This window comes from Rousettus aegyptiacus, unplaced genomic scaffold (genome assembly GCF_014176215.1).
Source record: "Rousettus aegyptiacus isolate mRouAeg1 unplaced genomic scaffold, mRouAeg1.p scaffold_m13_p_12, whole genome shotgun sequence".
Taxonomy (NCBI): domain Eukaryota; kingdom Metazoa; phylum Chordata; class Mammalia; order Chiroptera; family Pteropodidae; genus Rousettus; species Rousettus aegyptiacus.
Genome location: NW_023416287.1, coordinates 17,904,096 through 17,926,756, shown reverse-complemented (window position 1 = coordinate 17,926,756; position 22,661 = coordinate 17,904,096). Strand labels below are relative to the sequence as shown.

The 22,661-nt window shown below is 44.5% G+C and overlaps 1 protein-coding gene across 11 annotated transcripts in view; it reads left to right on the top strand.

Annotated features, from left to right (window-relative positions):
• Positions 1-586: 586 nt before the first annotated feature.
• CEP250 (centrosomal protein 250) overlaps positions 587-22,661 on the top strand; it is a 40,675-nt gene continuing 18,600 nt past the window's right edge. For 2 of the 11 annotated variants that reach the window (XM_036229477.1, XM_036229484.1), the window contains exons 1-19: positions 596-701; positions 5,885-6,113; positions 6,906-7,194; positions 7,782-7,838; positions 8,764-8,846; positions 9,067-9,237; positions 10,031-10,137; positions 10,382-10,633; positions 12,090-12,186; positions 13,971-14,078; positions 14,601-14,762; positions 15,326-15,504; positions 15,830-16,012; positions 17,397-17,541; positions 18,385-18,531; positions 19,207-19,437; positions 20,237-20,430; positions 20,659-20,786; positions 20,981-21,150. In XM_036229477.1, coding sequence (XP_036085370.1) covers positions 6,036-6,113; positions 6,906-7,194; positions 7,782-7,838; positions 8,764-8,846; positions 9,067-9,237; positions 10,031-10,137; positions 10,382-10,633; positions 12,090-12,186; positions 13,971-14,078; positions 14,601-14,762; positions 15,326-15,504; positions 15,830-16,012; positions 17,397-17,541; positions 18,385-18,531; positions 19,207-19,437; positions 20,237-20,430; positions 20,659-20,786; positions 20,981-21,150 — 2,781 coding nt within the window. In that variant the 5' untranslated portion in view covers positions 596-701; positions 5,885-6,035. Of the gene's footprint in view, positions 702-5,884; positions 6,114-6,905; positions 7,195-7,781; positions 7,839-8,763; positions 8,847-9,066; positions 9,238-10,030; positions 10,138-10,381; positions 10,634-11,775; positions 11,876-12,089; positions 12,187-13,970; positions 14,079-14,600; positions 14,763-15,325; positions 15,505-15,829; positions 16,013-17,396; positions 17,542-18,384; positions 18,532-19,203; positions 19,438-20,236; positions 20,431-20,658; positions 20,787-20,980; positions 21,151-22,661 lie in introns of those variants that run through there. The other 9 variants (XM_036229483.1, XM_036229478.1, XM_036229479.1 and 6 more) reach the window with 9 other exon arrangements.

Genomic DNA, 22,661 nt, shown 5'->3' with positions numbered 1-22,661 from the left:
TAGAGGCAAGAATCCTCTAGAGACATTAGGTTTACGCAGAAAATGAAACTGCAATTCTCCATTCAGGCAGAGAACACCCTGTGCAAAGACATGTGGGAAAACAGTGCTGAGTTTTTAAATGATATTAACTATGCTATGAGTATTGTGTTGCTTGAAGCGGCTTGAAGCTTCGGGTCTGAAGGCAAGGAAACGTTAAAACTAGTCGCCCCGCAGGTTTTACCATATACTTCACGCAGCTGTGAATTGAACTCGGGTTTGTGGATGCGGCGTGCGCAGACGCACCTAGAACCACGTGACCATACACATGCGCAGTGTTGACCCCGAAGCCAAAAGTGGGATGATTAAGGGCAAGCTTTTTTTTAATACCAGAACTTCTCTTGCTCGAATCCAGCAACCCTGGCTGTCCCCACTTCAAACTAGAGAATCTTCTCTTACTATAATCTCCCCTTTGCTTCTGGGCCACTCCAGGATCTCGGCAGCCAGTACTAGACATGGCGGGAAGCCCCCAAGCGGTGCCGTCCGCCTACACGCGCACTACTCAAGGGGGCGGGGCCCTCTGAAAGGGCGGGAGTTTGGAGGGGGCGGGGTCTGGTCCCCAGCCGGGGGGTGGGCCCCCGCCCCCGGCCCGGCCTTAGCGGCGGCTTCAGCCGCACCGGCGCAGAGGAACAGGCTAGGAATCTGCGGGCTCCGAGCGTGGTGAGGTGGGGCCTCCATGGCAGGCGGGAGGTACCCGGGTTAACGGTCCGAGGTCCACAGACCGGTCCACTTATGGCGCCATAGAGAATTCCGCTCGGGCAGCGGCCTCCGGTTTCCTGGGAGAAACCCGAGGCCCAGGGAGGGGTTGGGACCTGACCTAGGGCTCCCGGCTCCTTGACTCCGCGTCCTGCTGTCGCTACCACTCTGGGCTCCAGTCTGCGCAGAAAGGGATCTTCCCGATCCTCGCTTCCAATAGCCGACGAGCCCAGGGTTGTCAGGATAAGGCGCTTCGCCCTCCAGCCCATCTCGCTCCGGGCTCCCAGAATTTTACGGCTTCCTCTGCCTTTGGTACTTTGCACGTGATCAGTCCGAAAGCCTTGTCCCACCCGCCGCCTCGCTCTGGAATTCTCATTTTTCGCGACCCAACTCAAATATCACTTTCTGGGAAACCTTTCCCAACCTTTCTACTGGCGTAGTTAATCTCGATGCTCGGTTTTTGCACTCATTGTATCGAGTTACTGTTCCTGCTCCTCTTTTACACTCATGCACTCTTGTAGCTGTGCTAGTTTATTCTCTGGCTGCTCTGACAATGTGTTAATAAAAGGGTGGTGAACTGCGTTTCGAGGAAGCTCAGAAGCCTTTTTCATCTCTATACCCCAGGGTCTAGCACATGATGATGATAACAGCTAATATTTACCGAATAGTCACAAAGTGTCAGGTGCTACTAAATGCATTACATGTAAAGGCCCATTTAATCCTTAAGCAATTCCCTAAGGTGAGTTCTATATCTTCACATTTTAGGTATGAAGAAACTGAGGCATTCATAAATCAAGTTGCCTAGAGTCCCACAGCTAATAAGTGTGTGGTGCTGGAAACAAATTCTAGGTTGTCCGCAGAGTGTGCGATAATTTCCCAAGATTTTGGGGGGAGTTTGGCAAATGTCTGTTGATTTGATATTTACATTAGCCTCATGACTTATGGGAGTCCAGAATTATGACACACATTTTACTGAGAAGGCTTAGAGAGAAGAACTGATGTCCCCAAACATATAGACTTAGACCTCATCATTTCACACCATTTAGGAAGTGCCTCTCCCAGAGCTGTGATTTCATATTTCACGATTTTGGAGGCAGCTTAGTGTAATGGAAAGGGCATGAATTTGGAAGCAGATTGGGATTTAATCTTTGCTCTGCCACTGACTAGTTATATCCCTTTCATTTTTTGAGCCTCGGTTTTCTTGTCTGTAAAATGAAGACAGTAACTATTTCAAAGGGCTTTTTATGAAGATTATAAATGATCGTTGTGAGAAAGTGAAATGCTGTACAAACTTTTTTACCTTTTAGAAGGCCTTAGAACTGTCAGCCTTTTGCAAGACCATCAGTGATACAGATCATGTTACCTAATGTCCTTTCATTCAGTCAAATATTTAATGAGTTCATGCTATATACCAAGCACCTGTTTAGGAGCTGGAAATACAGCAGTCAATAAAACAATGTTCTTGCACTTGGCAAATTTACATTCTGATAGATATATTACACATAATCAGCTAGGGACAGATAAGGCATGGTAACGTTAATAGAAATATCAGTGTGTGTGAAGAGTGGTGGTATTTTATATTGGATATTTAGGGAACAACTTACTGAGGTGATATTTGAGTGGAGACCTGAAGGTGGTAAGGGAGTGAAATATGAAGATGAGACCCTGAGATGAACGTGTGGCTTGGTGTGTTCCAAGGAGAGGTGAGAACAAAGGGGGGAGGAGTAGAAAATGGAATTAAAACAATTGGAGGCTAGGATCAAATAATTAGGACCCCATAGGCTATTATAACGATTTTGAGTTTAATTCTGAGTAGCCATTGGAGGGTTCTGAGTGGCATAATCTTTTACTGTTTTGAAAAGGACCACTCTGACTGCACTGCTGAGAAAAAAAAAGCAACTTTAGAAGCAAGGATGGAAATCACTATGGTCTAGGAAAGCTTTTGCAGTAATCCAGTTGTATTATCCATTGCTCTGCAAGGAATGACCTCAAAATTTAGCAGCTTGAAACAGCAGTCATTTATTATCTCATATAGCTGTGGGTCAGAAATCCAGGAGTAGCTTCACTGAGTGTTTCTGGCTTAGGATCTCCCAGGAGATTTGCAGTCAAGCTGATGGACGGTCTGCTCCCAAGATGGTTCCTTACTCCTGGCTGCTTCACAGGGCTGCCAGAGTGTCCTTAGGACACAGCGGAGAGAATGAAGGGGGTGGGGCGGAGAAAAGCTGTAGTGCCTTATATGACCTTGTCTTGGAAGTCATTTCTACTTTATTCAGGTTCATTAACTTTATTCCACTTCACTCTTAAGGGGAGAGAATTAGGCTCTACCTCTTGAAGGGAGGAATATCAAAGAATTTATGGCATACGTTAAAGCTACCACACCTGGCAAGAGAGACTGGCTTGGTTTAAGATAATAGTGGTGAGGGGTCAAAAAGTGGTAGGATCTGGTAGAGCTACCAAGATTTACTGATGGAAGAATGGAATAAGTAGGATTATAACGCTTTTGGCTTGAGCATCCAGAAAGATGAAATTGCCATTTACTTATTAAATGGGCAAGATTGGAGGAGTAGGAGTTCACTTTTGGGCAAATTAACTTTGAGATGCCTGTTAGACATCTATGTGAAGAAACGAAATAGATGTTTGGACTTTGTATAGGGGTGTGAAGTTCCAGAGGGAAGTGTTGGCTAGAGATGTAACACTGGGAGTCATGGGTGTGTAGGTGCTATTTTAAGCCATGAAACTGGATGAGGTTAATTTAGGAAATGAAGGTAGGTGGAGAAGAGGTCTGAAGCTTGAGCCCTGGGACCTCCAACCTTTAGGTGTTGGGGAGATGAGGAGGAGCCAGCAAAAGAGACTGAAGGGAGAGGCCAGGGAGGTGGGAGAAAACAGGCCCCACAGAGGAGGTTTTTATATAAGGAACTGCATGATAATTTTTTTTTTTTCTGGAATAAGAAACAAATTGTCTCTGCAGACAAATATATATAGTTTTCTTTGCTCATGAAATAAAATGTTTGTGCCCTCAAGTGTTTTGCCTTTTTTGCTTTAAATAACAAATTCTATTAAATAATAACTAGTCCACATCTTATTCCTTGCAACATTTATACCTCTACTCCAAGTTTAAGTGATGTTACTTCTATTTTAAACTTTATGTAAATACTCCTTTTGGAATATTTTGCATGGAGATGAAACACACAATTTATATCACTCTTCCATCACTTTACATCATAGGTGCAGAGGTTACTGCCCTTCCCAGCCTGGTTCCTAGCAAAAGTAGGAAGTTGGTCTTATTTATTTCTGTGTCACACACAGTGGCAGACTGTGATAATACCAAGCTGTAATTCATGAGTGTTTAGGGGATAAAGTCATGTATAAAAGAAGTGATTCTTTTTCCTTTTCCTCCAGTAATGGTGATGTCCATTCCGTGGTTCACAGCTTACAAAGCACGGTGACATCCATTATCTCATTTGAATGCACTCCAGCCTTTTAGCATTTGCCAGCTACTGACCTTTTCCTTTTTTCAGGGACAGACACCAAAACCTACCTTCTTTTGGAGCTGTGCTAGCTTATTCTCTGGCCGATCTTACAGTGTGTTAATGAAAGGGCACTGAAATGCATCTGGAGGAAGCTCAGAACTAAATCTCAATTTCAGAAAGATTCCTGATGTAATTTTCTCTGTCCCCACCCTCTTTTTATTCTTATTTTAGTGAATTTCTGTTTTATGGGGATTTTCTTAAATCATAAAACACTTCAAATCATTTTTAAAGTAAATTTTATTTTTAAGAACAATTTTAGATTTCCAGAAAAATAGCATAGTAGAGTTCCTATATACCCTGTACCCAATTTCTCCTATGAGTCGCATCTTACATTAGTATTGTATCTTTGCTGCAATTTCAAATCTTTAATTTTTTTGAGGTAAATGAGGTGTATAAATAACATATGAACAAAATGAGTTACTTCATCTCTGTAGGCCTCAGCTTCCTTATCTGTAAAATGAGAGGATTGAACTAAAATTTTAAATAGCTCTAAAATTTTTAATTATCTGCTAAAGTAAAATAATCATATAATTCTAATACAATTCCAGTTCTTTCCTGAAGTATTACTATCATCTTCTCAAATAATGTTTACATGTTAACAGCAGCCTTATCCTAAAAGAGAATTTAATATGAGAATTCTAGGAACTGTAACAGGGCTGCTTACAGAGATATTAGGTTGAACTACATGAAATTATCATTTTTATAGGTTAAACAAAGGGTAAATATTGTTAATTATGGTTTAACCTAATATTTTAGGGGTAGGCAAGCTCTGCAAACTCAGGGATCTTCAGTTGCCCAGGAAGTAATGTAAATTAGTAAACTGAGTTTTCTTCTATAACTCTAAGAAAAACACCAGCACAAGTGCAACGATAAGTGGCAGCTGAAATCTGTTATCAATGTGAGTGAGAGAGTGAGCCTGGGGTGAGGGCAGACACTGTGGTGAACTGGAAAGCATATGCTCTATTTAAAGGGGACAGGTACCGTTCAACCGCACGTGGTTGTTGCCTTGTGGGAATGTGTGTCAAGGGTCACTAGCTAGTCCAATTTTCCAGAAAGATGAATATTTATATGCATTTTCCCAGTGGTAAATGTTGGCACCTAATTTGAATTCTTAAAAATTATCGTATGGGCCACACGATGGTTGAAAAGAGCCAACAGTCCACATTTGTAATGTGGATCTCCCAGGAATGAGGCCCATATGTATTAAAATTATGTATTGTCGATAACCTACTAATGACCGAAATGAATTAGCTCTTGCCTCTGAGGTACTCACAGATTAGTGAAGAAGACAGGAAAATAATAATGATAAAAGTAATATAGACTTTCTACAAGCCTGTGTGTGCGTACACACACACACACACACACATCTACCTCTGGGAGGATATGATAGGAAGTAACATTTGAGCCAGGATGCAGGATGTTTAATGAATCAACAGTTTGATTCATTAAAGGGATTTTGGGCCCCTGAAACTCCCACTGTATGTGCAAATGTTAGATTTGCATTTGCTGTATATACCATTTTCTTGATAGGTAGTTGGAGATACAGGTATCCTTTAACCTTACTGATGAGAGTCTCAGGATTAATAAAACGAGAAAACTCTAACCTATCTCCCTTCACCTAGGTAATAGGATTATCATGTTTTTGAGGCCTAAGAAACTCAGAGGTCGTGTAGCTGAGTGCCCTCATTTTTGGACAAGGAGTGACATGCCTGAGGTCAAACAGCCCATTAGAGGCAGAGCTTGGACTAGCACCCATGACTCTTCTTGACGACCATGCTTCCCCCTCTCCTGGTTACATCTAAAGGTCACTGGCTAGGCTGGCATCCCCTGCCTGCAGGTGCCCAGCTCCTGGTGAGTGAGAAGGGTTTGCCATCCTGCTGGAGTTGGTTCAGTCTTCTCTCTGTTGGATCCCCCGCTTGAAATGCCTGCTACTCCATTTCTTTGTCAGAGAGCCAGAGCAAGTATTAATTATGATAATGATGTTTCACACAGTTCACACGCACACCCCAGGTTGGGTTAAATGCCTCTCCTTTGTTTTCCCATACTGTCTTGCAATGTCTGTATTATTACTGAACATACTACATTATACTGCTGGTCCTCAAATAACATCGTTTTGTTCAACATTGTTTTATTATATTGTCGATGAGATGCCATGGGACCTTAACTCTTTATATTAATTAGCCTATCCTAAATTTGTTATGCCTCATTTCACTTAAAGCTGTAGAACCTATAGATGGCATTAAGTGAGGACTTACTGTATTGTGATTGTGTCTGTCTCCTCTGCTAGATCACGCATCTTCAGTGATTGATTCAACAAATGTTTATCAGGCACTGTGCCAGGCACTAGAGATTCAATGGTAAACCAGGAGCTCTCTTGGTCTAGTGCAGAGTTCCAAAAGGCACGCCAGGAAGCACTAGTCCTCTGAACTTGTTTCATGCTTAGATAAATTTAGGAAATGATGTTCATCATAGCCTCCTTTAGAGATTAGGATCTAAGTATTTTAAAGGCCCTGAGGGGTTCTGTTGTAAAAGAACCTATTTACTTTGCTCATGCCAGCTTTGTCAGACTTAATGAGTATTTGCTGAATATATTTGTATTGTATAGACAGTCTTTTAAACTCCACTGTGTGCTTTTCTCCCCAGCTCAAGAGGAGGTTGAAGTGTTACAGCCATGATTACAAATGCTGCTGGGATCACACAGCCTTTGGCTGCATAGAGGCCTGTGCGTTTATTGTCTTGTGCCCCCATGGAGACAGGAGGCCCTGGGTTGAACAATATGAATCCCCAGTCACTGCAGCTGGTGCTGGAGGAGCAAGTGCTAGCACTACAGCAGCAGATGGCAGAGAACCAGGCAGCCTCTTGGCGGAAGCTGAAGAGCTCGCAGGAGGCCCAGCAGAAGCAAGCAGCCCTCGTAAGGAAGCTGCAGGCCAAGGTGAGGCAGCTGCTCTTTCAGGGAGGGGAAAAGAAGAGAACACCTCCTAGAGCTGGGTGCTGAGGTGGCATAAGGGTTTGCAGGAGGCAGAACCATGTGATGAGAATGTCCCAAACAGCCTCTCCTTTGATGCTCATACCTACTCCACGAGATATACACTATCTCCCTCCTTTTTTTTAAAGGCTTAAGGCACCCGATCTTCCTAGGTGGTCTCCCATCCAAGTACTAACAAAGCCCGACCCTGCTTCTGAGATCTGACGAGACTGGACATGTTCAGAGTGGCAGGGCCATAGACACTATCTCCCTTTTAAAGATGCATTCACGAGGGTTAAATTCATTGCCTAGGTTTGCTCTGCTACTCTAGAGCTAGGACCTGACCCTAAGTTCCAATGCCTATGAGGTATAAAGAAAGTATTATTTAGATGCCCACATAGGAACTGTAAGATGTTATGGTGTCACCTCACTGTCATCACCCAGTCCCCTGTTCACAGCAGGTTTACCCAAGATTCTTGGGGGCGGGGGCGCTGTGGATTGGGCAGTTTGTACCAGCTGTGCCTGTCGTTCACATCCTGCTCTGTTTGTTTCAGGTGTTTCAGTACCGGAGCTGGTGCCAAGAGCTGGAGAAGCGGCTGGAAGCCATTGGGGTGAGTGAGGCTGTTCCCCTGTTCCCCCTGAGCTCTCAGTGAACATACTTGTTAGGCTTCATTTATTGACTAAGATAGGTTGGGTGTGATAATATGGTGTTTGGTAAAAGCCTCTCTTCAGTACCTAAGAGCCTTGTCACAGATACCTTCATGGGATCTAGCTATTCCTGGCCTGTCAGACTCCAACCCTTAGCTCTCTACAGACAAAATGCAGCTTCAGGAGACTTAATCAGATTGGAAGGAGTGAGGTATCAGAGGGAAGAAATGCATTTTTCCTCCAGAAGGTGTCAGTGTTTATCTGTCTTGGAGACACGTGTGCCTTTACAGGCCTGAAAAACATGTTTGTGGCAGAGGGATTTGTTTGTGCTGTTGGCTGGGCAGAACTGGCTTTGGAAGACCCCTTTGCCTTCATTCCAGCTCCCTCTCAGTGCCTTTTCACATTCCCCTCAGAAAAGTCCTCTCGAAGGAAGGAAAGAACCAAAACTTATTGAGTACTATTCTGTGTAGACCAGGCACCATTAGGCATTGCCATATAATTATGTCCCTTGATCTGCAAAGTAACTTCCTGTGGGGAATGATATTGCTTTTGTTTTGTAGCTAAAGATGTTTTGGTTCAGAGAAGTTAAGTAACTTCTCAAGGTCTAGAAATTAGTGTAGTAGAAATCAAAGCCATCAGTGAAAGATATGTCTTATGCTTCTTTTCACTACCAAATGCCATGTTTCAGGAGAAGTCACATGTTCACCTTTGGAGGGAAGGATGCAGTGGATTTACTTTCAGGATGCAGTGATTGAGAAAAGAGGCATATTGCTAACAAATGGGAGAAAGAATAAAAAGAATGTGGCTGCTGTAGAAAGGGGCACCCAGGAATTGGTGTGTGTGATGTTCTCTTTGGAGGTAAATAAGGCTTGTCTCTGTCTGGCTAAGGGACCGATCCCTCAGAGGTGGGAAAGTGTGGAAGAGCCAAACCTGGAACAGCTGCTAATCCGATTGGAGGAGGAGCAACAGAGGTGATGGACCCCAAATTCTCTGGCCTGGGTGCTTGGCCACTGGGTGGAGAAGGCTGACGGGAAACCTCTGTCCTGAGGGCTAACATGGATCAGAACCATGGACGTCGGCCTCAGCCCTCAGTTCCTGGCAATGGAAAATTCCAGTTGTTTTCATCTTACTCCAAGAGGTCCAAGGGTTGGGCCAGACCTTTATTTTGCACTTGCTCCTACCCCTCCCCAGTGCAGGTGTGAGAGTCTAGCAGAGGTGAACACCCAGCTTCGGCTGCACATGGAAAAAGCTGACGTGGTAAATAAAGCACTTCGGGAAGATGTGGAAAAATTGACAGTAGATTGGAGCCGGTCCCGGGATGAGCTAATGAGGAAGGAGAGCCAGTGGCGGATGGAGCAGGAGGTAGGAGGGACAAGGGGCTGGAACTGTGAAAGGAGGGCTTACCCTCTGGGCACCACCCCGGTTAGCACTGGAAGGGGTTTACTTTAGGACTTGGACGGAGAGTGGACGTCGTCCGTGAAGTCTCTTGCCACTCCTGCTGGCAGCTTTGCCCAGCTTAGGCCCTCAGCTAGTTCTGCCCTCACTTGCCTAGTCAAGGTTTTGATAGCAGATGGCATGCCATTCAGAATGCCTGTGTTCCTGTATAAGTGACTAGCTTAGGTTTTAAATGAATCCGAAAGCCTCCTGACTCCCCTCATCTGGAGGTCTGCATATCTAGATGCTAAGGAGGTGGCTATTGAAATCAAGTTGGGGAGAAAAACCAAATACAGACCCTAGGGAATTTTCAGATCCCAGCTAAAGGAAATTAATGTTTTCTTGCCTTTGCTCTGTGCCAGGTATTATGGTAAGTGATTTACATTCGTTATGTAATTTAGTCCTTATTATAAGTCTGATAATAATGGTCATAACTCCCATTTATTAAGCAGCTACCATTTATCCTTTTCTAATCTAGCTCAGAGGAAGGCCATGTATCCTAGGCCCTTTGACCCCTTGAATCCCACTGCTAACTTTATTAAACTCTTAAGTATAACCTGAGTGTAGACACCTATTCATAAGCTATCTCCTCTAAGTCCCTGCTTGCCCCGCGCCCCCCCCCCCACTGCCCCGCCCAGTGGTCAGGAAGAATTCAGGACTCCTCTGTTGGCAAAAGGTAGACCTCTGCCCTTTGGTATGACTTGGGTTTCTGAACACACAGTTCTTCAAGGGCTACCTGAAAGGGGAGCATGGTCGCCTTCTCGGTCTATGGAGGGAGGTAGTGACCTTCCGACGCCACTTCTTGGAAATGAAGTCTGCCACTGACAGGTTAGTTTAACAATAAGGAGGGAGGAGGTTTGCCCCTACCAATTCTGTACTTATGACAGTGGGCTGCTATCGAAGGGGATCAGATGGCGGGGGGCAGGCAGGTGGAGGAGTTGGTGAGGAGGGATGGTGTTTTGGATTCAGATGATTTCTCCCAGACCTGTTCCTCAGGCTTCACTGGGCCTGATCTCCATGCTCCTTTCCCTGGGCCCCTATTGGAGTCTTCTCTTTCCTTGCTTGTACTCAGAGACCTGACGGAGCTCAAGGCGGAGCATGTGAAGCTTTCAGGGTCCCTGTTGACCTGTTGTCTGCGCTTGACTGTGGGAACACAGTCTCAGGAATCTGATGGATCTGGGAAACTAGATGGGAGCGAGCCAACGCAGCTGCTACTGCTACTCGCCAAGACCCAGGAGCTGGAGAAGGAAGCCCATGAAAGGAGCCAGGAGTTAATACAGCTGAAGAGTCAAGGGGATCTAGAGAAGGCTGAGCTTCAGGATCGGTGAGATAGACTGGGGTCCTCGGAAGGGGTCACTGAGGGAAAGTTGACCCCCGTAGGGTGTTAGAGATGGGTGGGGGAGATGTGAAGAGCATCCCTCCCGTGAGAGGGAAAGGAGATGTGCCAGAGAGAGTCTAGTTTCAAACCCAGTGCCACAGTTGGGGCCATGTCACTGCCCTCTGCCCTCTGACTATCTCGCAGCTCAGTTTCTCTCCCGTTGACTTAATGAGCTAGCTATGACTCTGTCCTCTGTCAACACCGAACTACTTGCCATCCCCAGATCAGCCAAGTTCTTCCTTTGTACATGCTGACCTCAGCCTGGAACACCTCTTCCCTTCTCTCTCTGTCTTATCTTTAAGATGTAGTTCAAATGTCACCTCTTCTGCGAAGCCTTTTCTGACCTCAATAGCTTATTAAATTACTATGCCTGGATGTGGTCTTTTGACCTGCTTGTAACAACATTGATCTCATTGTATCGCATTGATCTTTTAGATTTCTTTTGTTATGTTTTTTTAATTTTTTGTATTATAATAAAATAGATTTTTTAAAAAATGATAATAAGAAGGTCAGGGACATAAGCAAAGAGCCCCATTTGAATCTCAGGGCAAAGTTCAGTTTATACCCCATGGCTAGCATTGTATCACCACCTGTTGGTGGTGTATATAAATTGCAATCTATTCCGATTTTGGTTGTGAAGGTCCTGGGAGGCACAAGGACAGAGACCATGTCTTAGTTAAGTTTTGTGTCTCTAGTGATTTTCACTTTATCTGACATATAGTTGACACTCAATAAATGTTTGTTTAATGATACAATAATTAAATGAATACCATGTGGTGAGTTAAGCACTTAGAGATGGTACAGAATAAATTATTAAGACTTTGGAAAAAAATTAGTCTTCTAGATGACATTCATTCAGGAAATATTTTCTTAACTACCCATATAATACCAGGGACTGAGCTCTAGGATGTAGTGTTCAGTCGTAAAGATTTGGGTGGTTTCCCTGAACTTTGAGGTTAATATCAGGGAGGTTGACTATAATCACCCTCAAGGTATCTCTCCTTTTTTTCTATCAGAATAAGAACTTTGGGCTGGAGGGACCTTGGGACTATCCCATATGGCAATTCTCATGTTCTTATTGACTTCAGGGTGTTTGACTTCAAGATTAAGCGGGGCCTGGAAGGGCCTGGGCCAGGGCTTACCTTCAGCTCTCAGACCCCCAGACACGTGTTCCAGCCTTGAGATGTGGTAAATCCCTGCATGTGTCTGAGTGGCTTTTGGCTTCTCCCTAGTTCAAGACTAGAGCATCCTATGGAATTCAGGGAGTGCAGGGGCTGGGGGCGCCCAGGACTCCGGGAAGGCTGCAGTGGGAGTGTCTGCGTTTGGGCTGGGGTGTGCTATATAGTAGCTCTGTCTGCATCGGTGGGCTGCCCAGCTGACAGTGCTGTGCTCTTCTCTTCAGGATAACTGAGCTCTCTGCTCTTCTGACCCAGTCTCAGAAGCAAAATGAAGATTATGAAAAGATGATAAAAGCTCTGAGAGAAACCATGGAGATCCTGGTACGTGATCCTTTGTTCTGGAAAGAAGTTGGGAGTGGGCCCGTAGATTCCTTGTCCTTTATGGACAGGTAGTGCAGGGTACCAGTGAAGCATTCCTTGATGAAATCCCCTAAAGCTAAAAAATAAATTTTGGCAGAATCCGAATATTAATTTATATAGATTTTTTCTTTTTTTTGGGGGGTGTGACATCATGACACCTCAAAACACCTCATTCAATAAATATACTTGTCTACTATCCCTACTGTATTCCCAGGGAAGCTACAATGGTTTATGCATGCAGTGTGTCCTTATCAGAGAAAGTGGGACACACAGTAAGAGCCACACTGGCAAACCAGGAAGGGGATGTATGGAGAGATTCAAAACCTAGTCATAAGGGAAATAACCGAGAGTGTGGCAATAGTTCGCCTGGAGAAGGGCTTGAGGAAGCTGTGATGGCTGCCTCCACGTATCTGAAGGACTGACATTAGGGAAAAGAGTTGATTTGTTTCATATTTTCCAAGTGGGCACAAGCAGTGTCGATGACTAGAAGTCACAGGATAGTAGAGTTTGGCTAACAGCTAGAACTGTTCAGTGCTTGGACAGTCTATCTTGGGGAGAAGTGAGGTTTGTGTCACTGGCTTACCATCTGCCATCTGTTATCAAAGGAATTCTCTAATATTGGTTGTTAGAACCTTGGGCTTGGTTCCACATTTCCTTTTATCTCTATGAATTTTCAGATCTCTGATTTTAGGTAGATTCTGAACCCCTATCCACATGCATAACCCTAGTCTTCTCATCCAAGTTGGGATCAGCTGGGAGCTGGACTTGTTTATGCCTTTTTGGTTCTTTTTGGTCAGGAACTTGCAAATTCAAACGTCCTCAGGGCCTAGATAATGTAAATGAGTGAAGTGGGTCAGTGGTAAAAATTCTGGTTTTCCTTTGTTAACCAATGTCACCATAAAGTAATAATAATGATAATGAAGTTTTAAAAATTCTGATTTTCCAGCACTGTCATGTTTAGTTTTCAGTATTATCAGGGACATTTGAGCTCAATATTAAGGAAACTATGCATAGTGGACTACAGGACCCTGAAGAATATGTCTCATCTGGAGGCACCTACTGCTCGACTTCACTAATTATTGCCATGTAAAAATGGGTGCTGGTGTGACCCATTTGTTAACTTTTTGAGAGAAGCCAGAAATTCAGATCTCAATTCATAAAATCTCTCAATTTGTAAGTGTTTCAACAAAACATAGCTGCAGGTCTGTGTCTTCAGGGCTTCATTCACTAACACAAGACGATGGGAAGGAGGAGGCTTCAAGTTTGTTGCTGGCCTTCGGGCTAGAGGTTTCCCTGGTTTGACCTTAGTGTTTAGAGATAGGAGCCAGTCTCTGTCCTATGATAGCTTACGTTTATTGAGCATTTGCTTTGTGCCAGGCAGTATGTTGAGTAATTTGCATGCATTTTTTTTCCATTTAAGCCTCAAAACAAACCTGTGAAGTAGTTACTGTTAATTAGTCCTATTTTAAGGAGAAGGAAGCTCGAAGAAACAGTAGCCTAAGTTTATCAAGCTAGTGAGTGACAGAGCAAGAACTGTAATCTAGACGTCTAATTTGGAGCTCTTAATCACTTAATCTGAGCTCTTAATCACCACATCACATTGTCTTCAGAGTCCCGGGACTCACATATGGTCAGGGAAAAAGTGGAGTTGACAGAATAGACAGAATAAGACTGATTTGGGGCCTGGAATGATAATTTCTCTCCTGGGAGTTTGGCTCTTAGGCTCTATTTTCTTCCCTGTTCAGGAGACAAATCATGCAGAATTAATGGAACATGAGGCATCTCTTAGTAGAAATGCCCAAGAGGAGAAGCTATCCTTACAGCAGGTGCTCAAGGATATAACCCAGGTACTGGTAAGCCTCCTGTTCATGGTAACCAGGCTATGCCTCACTCCTCCCCAGGCCTCCTGGTCCTCTCAGTTGTGCCCAGATTTCCACTCTCTGAAGTATCTGGGCTTAGAGTCTTGTGGGGATGATTGCTCTGAGCATATCTGAAGACTGGAACCGAAGAGGCAGCTAAGCATTCATTGACTAGCACTGCCTGCTGGAAACAGGCCCTCTCATTGCCAGCTGCAATTCTCAGGCCAGCAGCTGGATTCTCGTGTACATTACCTCAAAAGCTTCTTCATCCTTCATCCCTTCATTCCTTATTACCTCAGGGAATGTTCTAGCCTTGTTGCTAACCCCAGGTTTGGGTGACCAGAGGTGAAGAGTTGAAGGAATCAACCTTTTTTGCTCTTAGATGCCTTCTTCCCTCTCCCTAGGGAGAAGGCTGAGAAGAAAAACATCAGGTTTGTTGAGGCTGTAGTGTTAGTCCACTGAATGGACTCCAGGCCTTGGCCACTAGGGTGGTGACTGTCCTGTGTTGGGTTTCAGGTCATGGCAGAGGAAGGGGACAATACGACCCAAAGCTCTGGTCATGAGAGCATCTTGGAATTGGACACCTGTGACTTCTCCTCCCAGTTTGATTTCCAGGACCCAGACAAGGCTCTTACTCTGGTGCGTTCAGTGCTGACTCAGAGACGCCAGGCTGTACAGGTGAGAGCCCCAGTGTTTCTCCCTAGCCACAGGGGCAGGTGTCTAAAGTGGTTTGTTCCCCAGATACCCTCCTAGCCTGGGCTGCCCCTTTCACTATGTTGACCAGTCATGAGGTATTTTGTCAACACCCCAAAGTGCCCATTAGAATCTCTCTTTGTCTGCCAAACTACTTGTGGGTAACAGGCACATTCTCCGTGGCGGTGGCATGCTTCACTTTGCATGGTATTAAGCAAAGACTGGCAACCAGAACCCTGGGAGAGTATGGGTAAGTGGTCCCTGATTCTACGGGTCCCAGCCACATCTACCATTCACACACACACACACACACACACACACCACTGTATATTTGAAGATGGCGAACTCTGAGACTCTAGGAGCCACAGAAACCCAGTAATAGTAACCTCTGATCCTCTGTCTTCTCAACCGGTCACATCTCTTCTTGGCTTAACCTTCTTGCAGCAGTGCCCAGCCCCCTTGCCCAGCCCTACGTTTAGGCTTCTGACATTCCTCCTTTGCCTTGCCCTCTTGTTCACCATCTCACTTCTGTTATTCTCCCTCCACAGGACCTAAAGCAGCAGCTTTCAGGCTGTCAGGAAGCTGTGAGCTTCTGGCAGCAGCAGCATAATCAGTGGGAGGAAGAGGGTGAGGCCTTGAGACAGCGGTTACAGAAGCTCAGTGGAGAGCGGGACACTCTGGCAGGGCAGACTATGGACCTCCAGGGAGAAGTGGACTCCCTCAGCAAGTGAGCATGGGCTGCTCATCCCGCCCTTCCTTCCCAGCCTCGGTCCTCATCCAGCTATTTACCCGCTCCCATCATGTTTCCAGTTGGCTGACTCAGCTCTCCCCGAGACCCAGGGCTGCTCAGGGCTGTCTTGCTTTGTGCTCTGCTTGTTCCTACTCACTCAGTTTTGTGTTTTTGTGATGATAAAAAATAGTTTCCCAGTCAAAATGGAAGGTGAGATGTTTGAAGTAAACAGACACCTCTCTCCTTTGACCCTGTGATGTCTGCTTCCAGGAAGGACTTCAGGTTCCAAGGTCTCTGCTCATTTCTGGTCTCCTTCTTTCAGGGAGCGAGAGCTCCTGCAGAAGACCAGGGAAGAGCTGCAGCAGCAGCTGGAGGTGCTGGAGCAGGAGGCATGGCGACTGCGGAGGGCAAACATGGAGCTGCAGCTGCAGGGGGATTCTGCCCAGGGTGAGAAGGAAGAGCAGCAGGAGGAGCTGCACCTGGCTGTCCGTGAAAGGGAGCGCCTGTAAGTGTGACCCATCCCCTCTTCGCTGGGGCTTGTTCTTTTCTTCAATTCTATACCCTCCTCCACTTACTCTCCTAGAAAGTGGAATATATTGAAGCATGGCGTGTAGTAGGTTTGGATTAGCTTACTGCTCCTTTGCAGAAAGATGAATACAGAAAATTCATCCAGCCTTTGCTGAGCATCCGGCACTGTGGATACAGAAATGAATAAAGCACAGGCCGTAACCTCAAGCAGTTTGCAGCTCAATGGGGAAGACAGACAAGTAAAGAACTAACTGTGGTATGAGGCCAGGTGAAGTATGAGCTAATAGAGCTTCAGGTTAGGTCCTTTGGTAGCCTTGGAATAACGGTTAATTATTGAAAGCTTCATGGAGGAGAGGGTAGTCTTAGATATAAGCCTCGACATATTTGATTGGTAGAGAGTGGGAGAAAGACTAATGGAACAGATTAGCAAAGAAAGGAGACAGGAAGGTTCTTGGCATGTTCAGATAGGCTGGGCTGGCTAAAGGGTGAACTTATCTTGGGAAGTCATGGGAAATGAGCTGGTCAAGAAAGGGAATTCCAGAGTAAAGGGACCCAGATAATCTGTAAATTCCCCTATACAGTGTCATAGAAAAAGCAGGGACTTTTGAGCTAGGTGAAAGCTTGGTTTAAATTATGGCCCTGCCACTTGGACAGATTACTTTATTTGTAAAATATTTACCTTGAAGGGTCGTTGGCAAGATTAGAGCAGTGTGCTTTGCAAAATGCCATCATAGGTCCTGGCATATGGTAGGTTTTAAGTAACTGGCAGGAACTGTATCTTCATCTTTAGTATAATCCCTCCTCTCCTGTGTCCTAGTTCTTTCTACCTAGTAGCCAAAGATAGTGGAATCTTGAAGGACTGCTATAAGGATCATGACTTGTGCAAAGAATGGGTTCTCCTGTACCAAGGAGAAGAACAGACAATCTACGAAAATAATTACATGGTTTCAAATTTAATTTGTTTTAATCGATAATACTTTTATCAATATTCGTGTGCTTCAAAAGTCAAAACTATTTGAAAAAGATATACACTGAGAAATCTTACTCTGCTCTGATTCATTTGTCCCATTTCCCTTCCTTCTGTAGGTAATCACTTAAATTAATTTCTTGTTTGTCTTTCCAATGCTGCTTTATGCAAATATATACATAATTCTTACTTCCCCCAATTTCTTGCATAAAAGATAGAACACTACATATATTGTTCCGCACTTTGCTTTTTTTCATTTTATATGTTTTAGAGATATCACTTTTTAGAGACCTTCTTCATTCTTTTATATAGCAAAGGTAATTATATTTCTATTACTTTTGGAGTGTAGCCATACCCTAAGATTTCCTCTGGAACCCTCTCCCTCTCATGCTAGTCAGGAGATGCTGGCGGGCCTGGAAGCCAAACAGTCAGAATCACTCAACGAACTGATCACTCTTCGGGAAATCCTGGAGTCAAGTCGCCTGGAAGGAGAGTTGCTGAGGCAAGAGAAAACAGAAGTGACCGCAGCCCTGACTAGGGTGGGTCTCCCTATCACTTGCTGGGTGGGACGGGCCACTTTAAAAAGTTGTGTTTCTAGAAGAATAGCATGCAGCCTGCCTGATTCTTCACCCTGCAAACCATGACCCTTTATGTTTCTTGCGTCAATTAAAAGCCTCTGCTTTTAGGTCCTTAATCTCCCAACATACTTTCTATATTGAAATTAGAATAGTTTTGTAAAATATAAATCTGGTGATGTCAGTGTCTTTCCTAAAACCGTTTAGTGGCTTCCCAGCTCCCTGGTGCCACATTTAAAGCCTTTTGCCAACTGCCTCAAACTCTTTCTGGCCTCCCCTTTATTCCAAATTTTTGTCTTAACTCCTCATGTGCCTTTACTTCTGCCACACAGCACCAATTACAACCTCATTTTCACTGCGTTCTTTCATGACTCATATTTTGCACATACTCTTCCTTTTGCCTGACTCCTTTCATTTCCCTTTAACCCCAGACTGTTCCTCATCTCTCAGTAGTACCCAAGTTAATTGTCAACTCTTCTACCAAGCATTTTCGATTCTTCCAAACTGAATGCTTTCTTTGAGTTCCCAGAGCACTTTGTGTTTACATGATCTCTCGTGTCATAACAGTTGTGGTTATTTACACATCTTGACATCTATACCTCTATACTGAGCTCCTCTCTTAATCTTCAATGAATGAAGAAATGAATGAGTGAACAGATGAATGGGAAACTTGTTCAGAATATAAGGGAAGAAATGGAGTGTTAACTGATCTCTGTACAAGGAAAGCAGCAGGTGTCGGGGATGTGAGCTGTGAGCTATTGCAGGAAAACTGGAAATAAGAAACCCTTCAACTCTCTTTGTTTTTAGGCAGAACAGTCTATTGCAGAGCTGTCGAGTTCTGAGAACAGTCTGAAGGCAGAGGTAGCTGATCTTCGGGCTGCAGCTGCCAAGCTCAGTGCCTTAAATGAGGCTTTGGCATTAGATAAAGTTGGGCTGAACCAGCAACTTCTCCAGGTGAGCAAAGATTGATCTGCAGGGTAAGGCTGGGCCCTGACTGAGGGTAATCCAGTGACAGAAGCTGATGTCTATGACAAAAAAAAGAGCCCTTCAATGGATCAGCCCAAGACAGATATCTCCCAGGAGGCCTGAAGTGAGCAGAAGGAACATTCATAGTGCAGAGGAGAGCAGACTATAAGGACTGGGCTTAACCATTTAAAGTCCCCTCCCACACCTATAGCAGAACCACCTTTGGGCTTTAGTGTAAAATCACCAGGGCTAGGAAGAAGGCCCATGTTCTCAGGAAGGAAGACTAGGTTTTTAATCTTGCTGTAAGCTTTCACAGCAGTCACCAGAAAAGGATCTGCTCAAGAGCCTAAGTCTCAAAGAATCTTCTCTATAGATTGCAAATTTAACATGTCTCTTTGCTACCTATTCCCTTGAGCCCTGGAAATTTATGTTATTCTGAATTTTTTGAGAATAGGATTTTGCCTTTTTTATCTCTATCCCAAGCATCAGTCCATCTAGTCCCTGGAATACAGGCACTAGACCAAATAAATGCATAGTCCCCCTCTCTTATAAGCACTCTGGTGTTCATCTTTGGAGAATAGATTCATATCTCACTATTCTCAGCACTTGCCATCTAAGCTGTAATCATTCGTCTTTGATGTTCTTCCCTTTTTTGGCCAGTAGTTAGAACAGGAGAACCAGTCTGTGTGCAGCAGAATGGAGGCAGCAGAGCAGGCAAGAAACGCTTTGCAGGTGGTCCTGGTAGAGGCAGAGAGGAACAGGGAAGCCCTATGGGAAAAGAACAGTCACCTGGAGGCTCAGCTGCAAAAAGCGGAGGAGACTGGAGCTGAACTGCAGGCTGATCTCCGGGGCATCCAAGAAGAGAACAAAGAACTTCAAGAGAAACTAAGTGAGGTGAGAATATAGAACTGATACCATCTCTTTAAGGTATAATACATGCTTATTGTGAAACACTACAGAAATTATTCAGCAGGTAAAAAAGTCTTATTGCCTAGAAATAACCAGTGTTACTACTTTGGGGTGTATCTTCCAATTTATAAAAAGAATTCCTGTAGGAATCCTTCAGCGATTCCCCACTACTCTACAACCCCCTCTCCTATATGCTCTGAGAGTACTTTGCGCACATTTCAACCACCACATCCTTCATCCTGTATTATAATTATCTGTGTACACGTCTGCACTATTAGATCAAAAGCTCCTTGAAGGTAAACCTATGTTTTATTTGTTTTTGCTCCTCCTGCTTTTAGCACAGTGTCTAACACATAGCAGAGACTCAGTAAATTTTTCTGACCCAATGACTCGGCTCAAAGGTCATCATTCTCCTTTGCCAAACTTCTCATTGCTTTAATGATTATACATAATTTCCCTTCTCAGAGTTCCTTTCTTAGGGCACTGATCACTTTCTTCCTAGTATTATGTGTGTGTTTTACTTCTTAAGACTAAAAGCTCCCTAGAGGTAGGTCTCTTGCAGCCCTAGCACAGGCTTTTGCTCAAAGGTGAGCATGCTTCCTGGGCTGGGGGCTCTATGGGTTGATCAGAGAAAAACATAAATGCCACTTGGTATGAGTAGGCAATGCCCAAGGCTCACAGAATTGAGTCTAGAATCTCTGAAGAGCAAATGGCCCTAACCTGTGATAGTAGTCCCAGGGGAATCCTGCCTCAGCTCTGTATCTCACCAATTTCTTCTCCTCAGGCACGTCACCAGCAGGAGGCAGCCTCAGCTCAGCTGGAGCAACTGCATCAGGAGGCAAAGCGACAGGAAGAAGTGCTTGCCCGGGAGGTCCAGGAAAAGGAGGCTGTAGTAAGGGAAAGGGCGGCTCTAGAGGTGCGGCTGCAGGCTGTGGAGCGGGACCGAGAGGACCTCTCTGAACAACTTCTGGGGCTCAGGTAGGGCCCAGACCCAGTTCAGCCGAGGGCAGAGAGAGCTTTTCAAGGCAAAGGGTAGCCAAGCTAAGTTCCCTGCCCAAATATAAGGGTTCTAAATGCGTTACGAATTTGTAATTACCAGCCCCCCAACTTCTTCAGGTAGCCAGTACTTAGAACCCAACTCCTCTTAAGGATGGGTAAGAAGGGGCTCGATGGTTAAGAACTCTTCCCGATTCCTGAACCTGACAGCTCAGCCAAGGAGCTACTGGAAAGCAGTCTGTTTGAGGCCCAACAACAAAATTCTCTGATAGAGGTCACCAAGGGGCAGCTGGAGGTCCAGATTCAAACTGTCACTCAAGCCAAGGAAGTAATCCAAGGTGAGAACCCAACTGAGATGGGCACACTCCATTCCATGGGAATGTTGAAAGCCAGGAAGGCAGTGGGAAGCTATTAGTCCTTCTCCAGCCAGGACCAGGGCTTCTGAGATGATGATTGCTCCTGAGGTCCTGGGAGGGGGGTGAAAGGAGGAGGGCTGAGGCTTAGAGACAAGATCCTGTCCCTGGCATCTTAGGGGAAGTGAGGTGCCTGAAGCTGGAACTGGACACTGAACGGAGCCGGGCAGAGCAGGAGCGGGATACAGCAGCCAGACAGCTGGCCCGGGCTGAGCAAGAAAGGCAGACTGCCTTGCAGCATCAGAAGTCAGCCCATGAGGAAGAGGTGAACCGGCTCCAGGAGATATGGGTAGGTGGTGGATGTGGCTGGGGAATGAGAGAGGCACACCTGGCTTCCTTTCAGTGAGCACACCACCTGCTGACTCTTGGTCCAGATATTGCTGCTTATAAGAGTGAGATCTAAATAGTACTAGCCTGGTCACTAAGGTGCAAAATTCAGTTTCTAGTTATTAAATGACTTAATATATAGAAAACACTAAGAATAGTTTCTGGCAAATAGTGAGCTCTGGTTTTGTGTTAGCTATTGTTATTGTGTTGTTTTGGTACGTACAGAGGATTAAGAACGGATCCTGAGATTTAGGACTGTTACATTGACACCAGGATGTAAAGGGAGCTGAGGAATGCCTGGGCCCATTCTTACACAATTCAGGACCGTCTTTCTTTTGGCTTTTAATTATGTAATTTAGTCCATTAGCTCTCATTGTGATTATAGGTATATTTGAATTTATTTCACCATCTTATGCTATTTGCCGTGCCTTTGGATATCATTTGGGGAAAGGAGATCACTTTCTTAACTTCTTTTAGAGAGTTAAAGCGGATGATTAAGTTATGGTCTTTTCTTACCTCTTTTTTCTCTCTACTACTTTGGATGCTATGTACTCTATTTTTTCATTGTTTTAGTTGTGTCCTTTAATGTTAAAATACATACTTAATAAAATCTCAAGTTAGGTCAAATATATGGTAACAGAAGGAAACTGGGCTGACGGTGAGCATACAATAGAGCACACAGATATCGAATACTAATATTGTATGCCTGAAATTTATATAATGTTATTAACCAATGTTACCTCAGTAAATTTAGTTTTTAAAAAACCTGAAATTAATCAGTATATTTACCTTTTTCCTGGCACCAGGAACATTCAGAACACTTTACGTACATTCGCGCCTCTCGACCTATATACTGTTTTATTCATCTCAATGCTTTCTGTGTGCTAAGTACTATTTAAAGCACTTTACTTGATTTATCTTAATCCACAAAGCCACCCTGTTATTATTCCCGTTTGTATAGACAAGGAAACGTGGGCACGGAGATGTGATGGAAATAACACTAGTGGGGTTGCACGAAAGACTGTGACCCAGGCAGCCTGGCTCCGGAGTCCTTCACCACTATCCTGAGAACCTAATAGAGGGTGCTGGATTTGCCTGGGAGATCAGGGAAGGCTCTGGTCACTGGCGTACCTCTGGAAAAACCAGGATGCCCCATCGTAGCACTCATGTATAATATAGGCGACATCTTGGCTAGGCTTGGCCTGACTTTTTGGAAGGCCAACTGCTACCCTGAGCAGAGGAGAGTGGGCAGCAGAAAATGAGTCTGCCACCTCACTGCGTTGTTACAACTGTCAACCATCGTGTGGTTGCTTTAAAATAATGGATACCCAGAGCTTATATAAGGGACAGTTGCTCTTTAGAAAGCACTTTGGCATATATGATACCATTTGATATTTTATAAATCTCATTTGATTCTCATAAAGTTTGGTGAGTTGGTAAGGCAGGGATTAATAACTTCACTTTATAGATAAG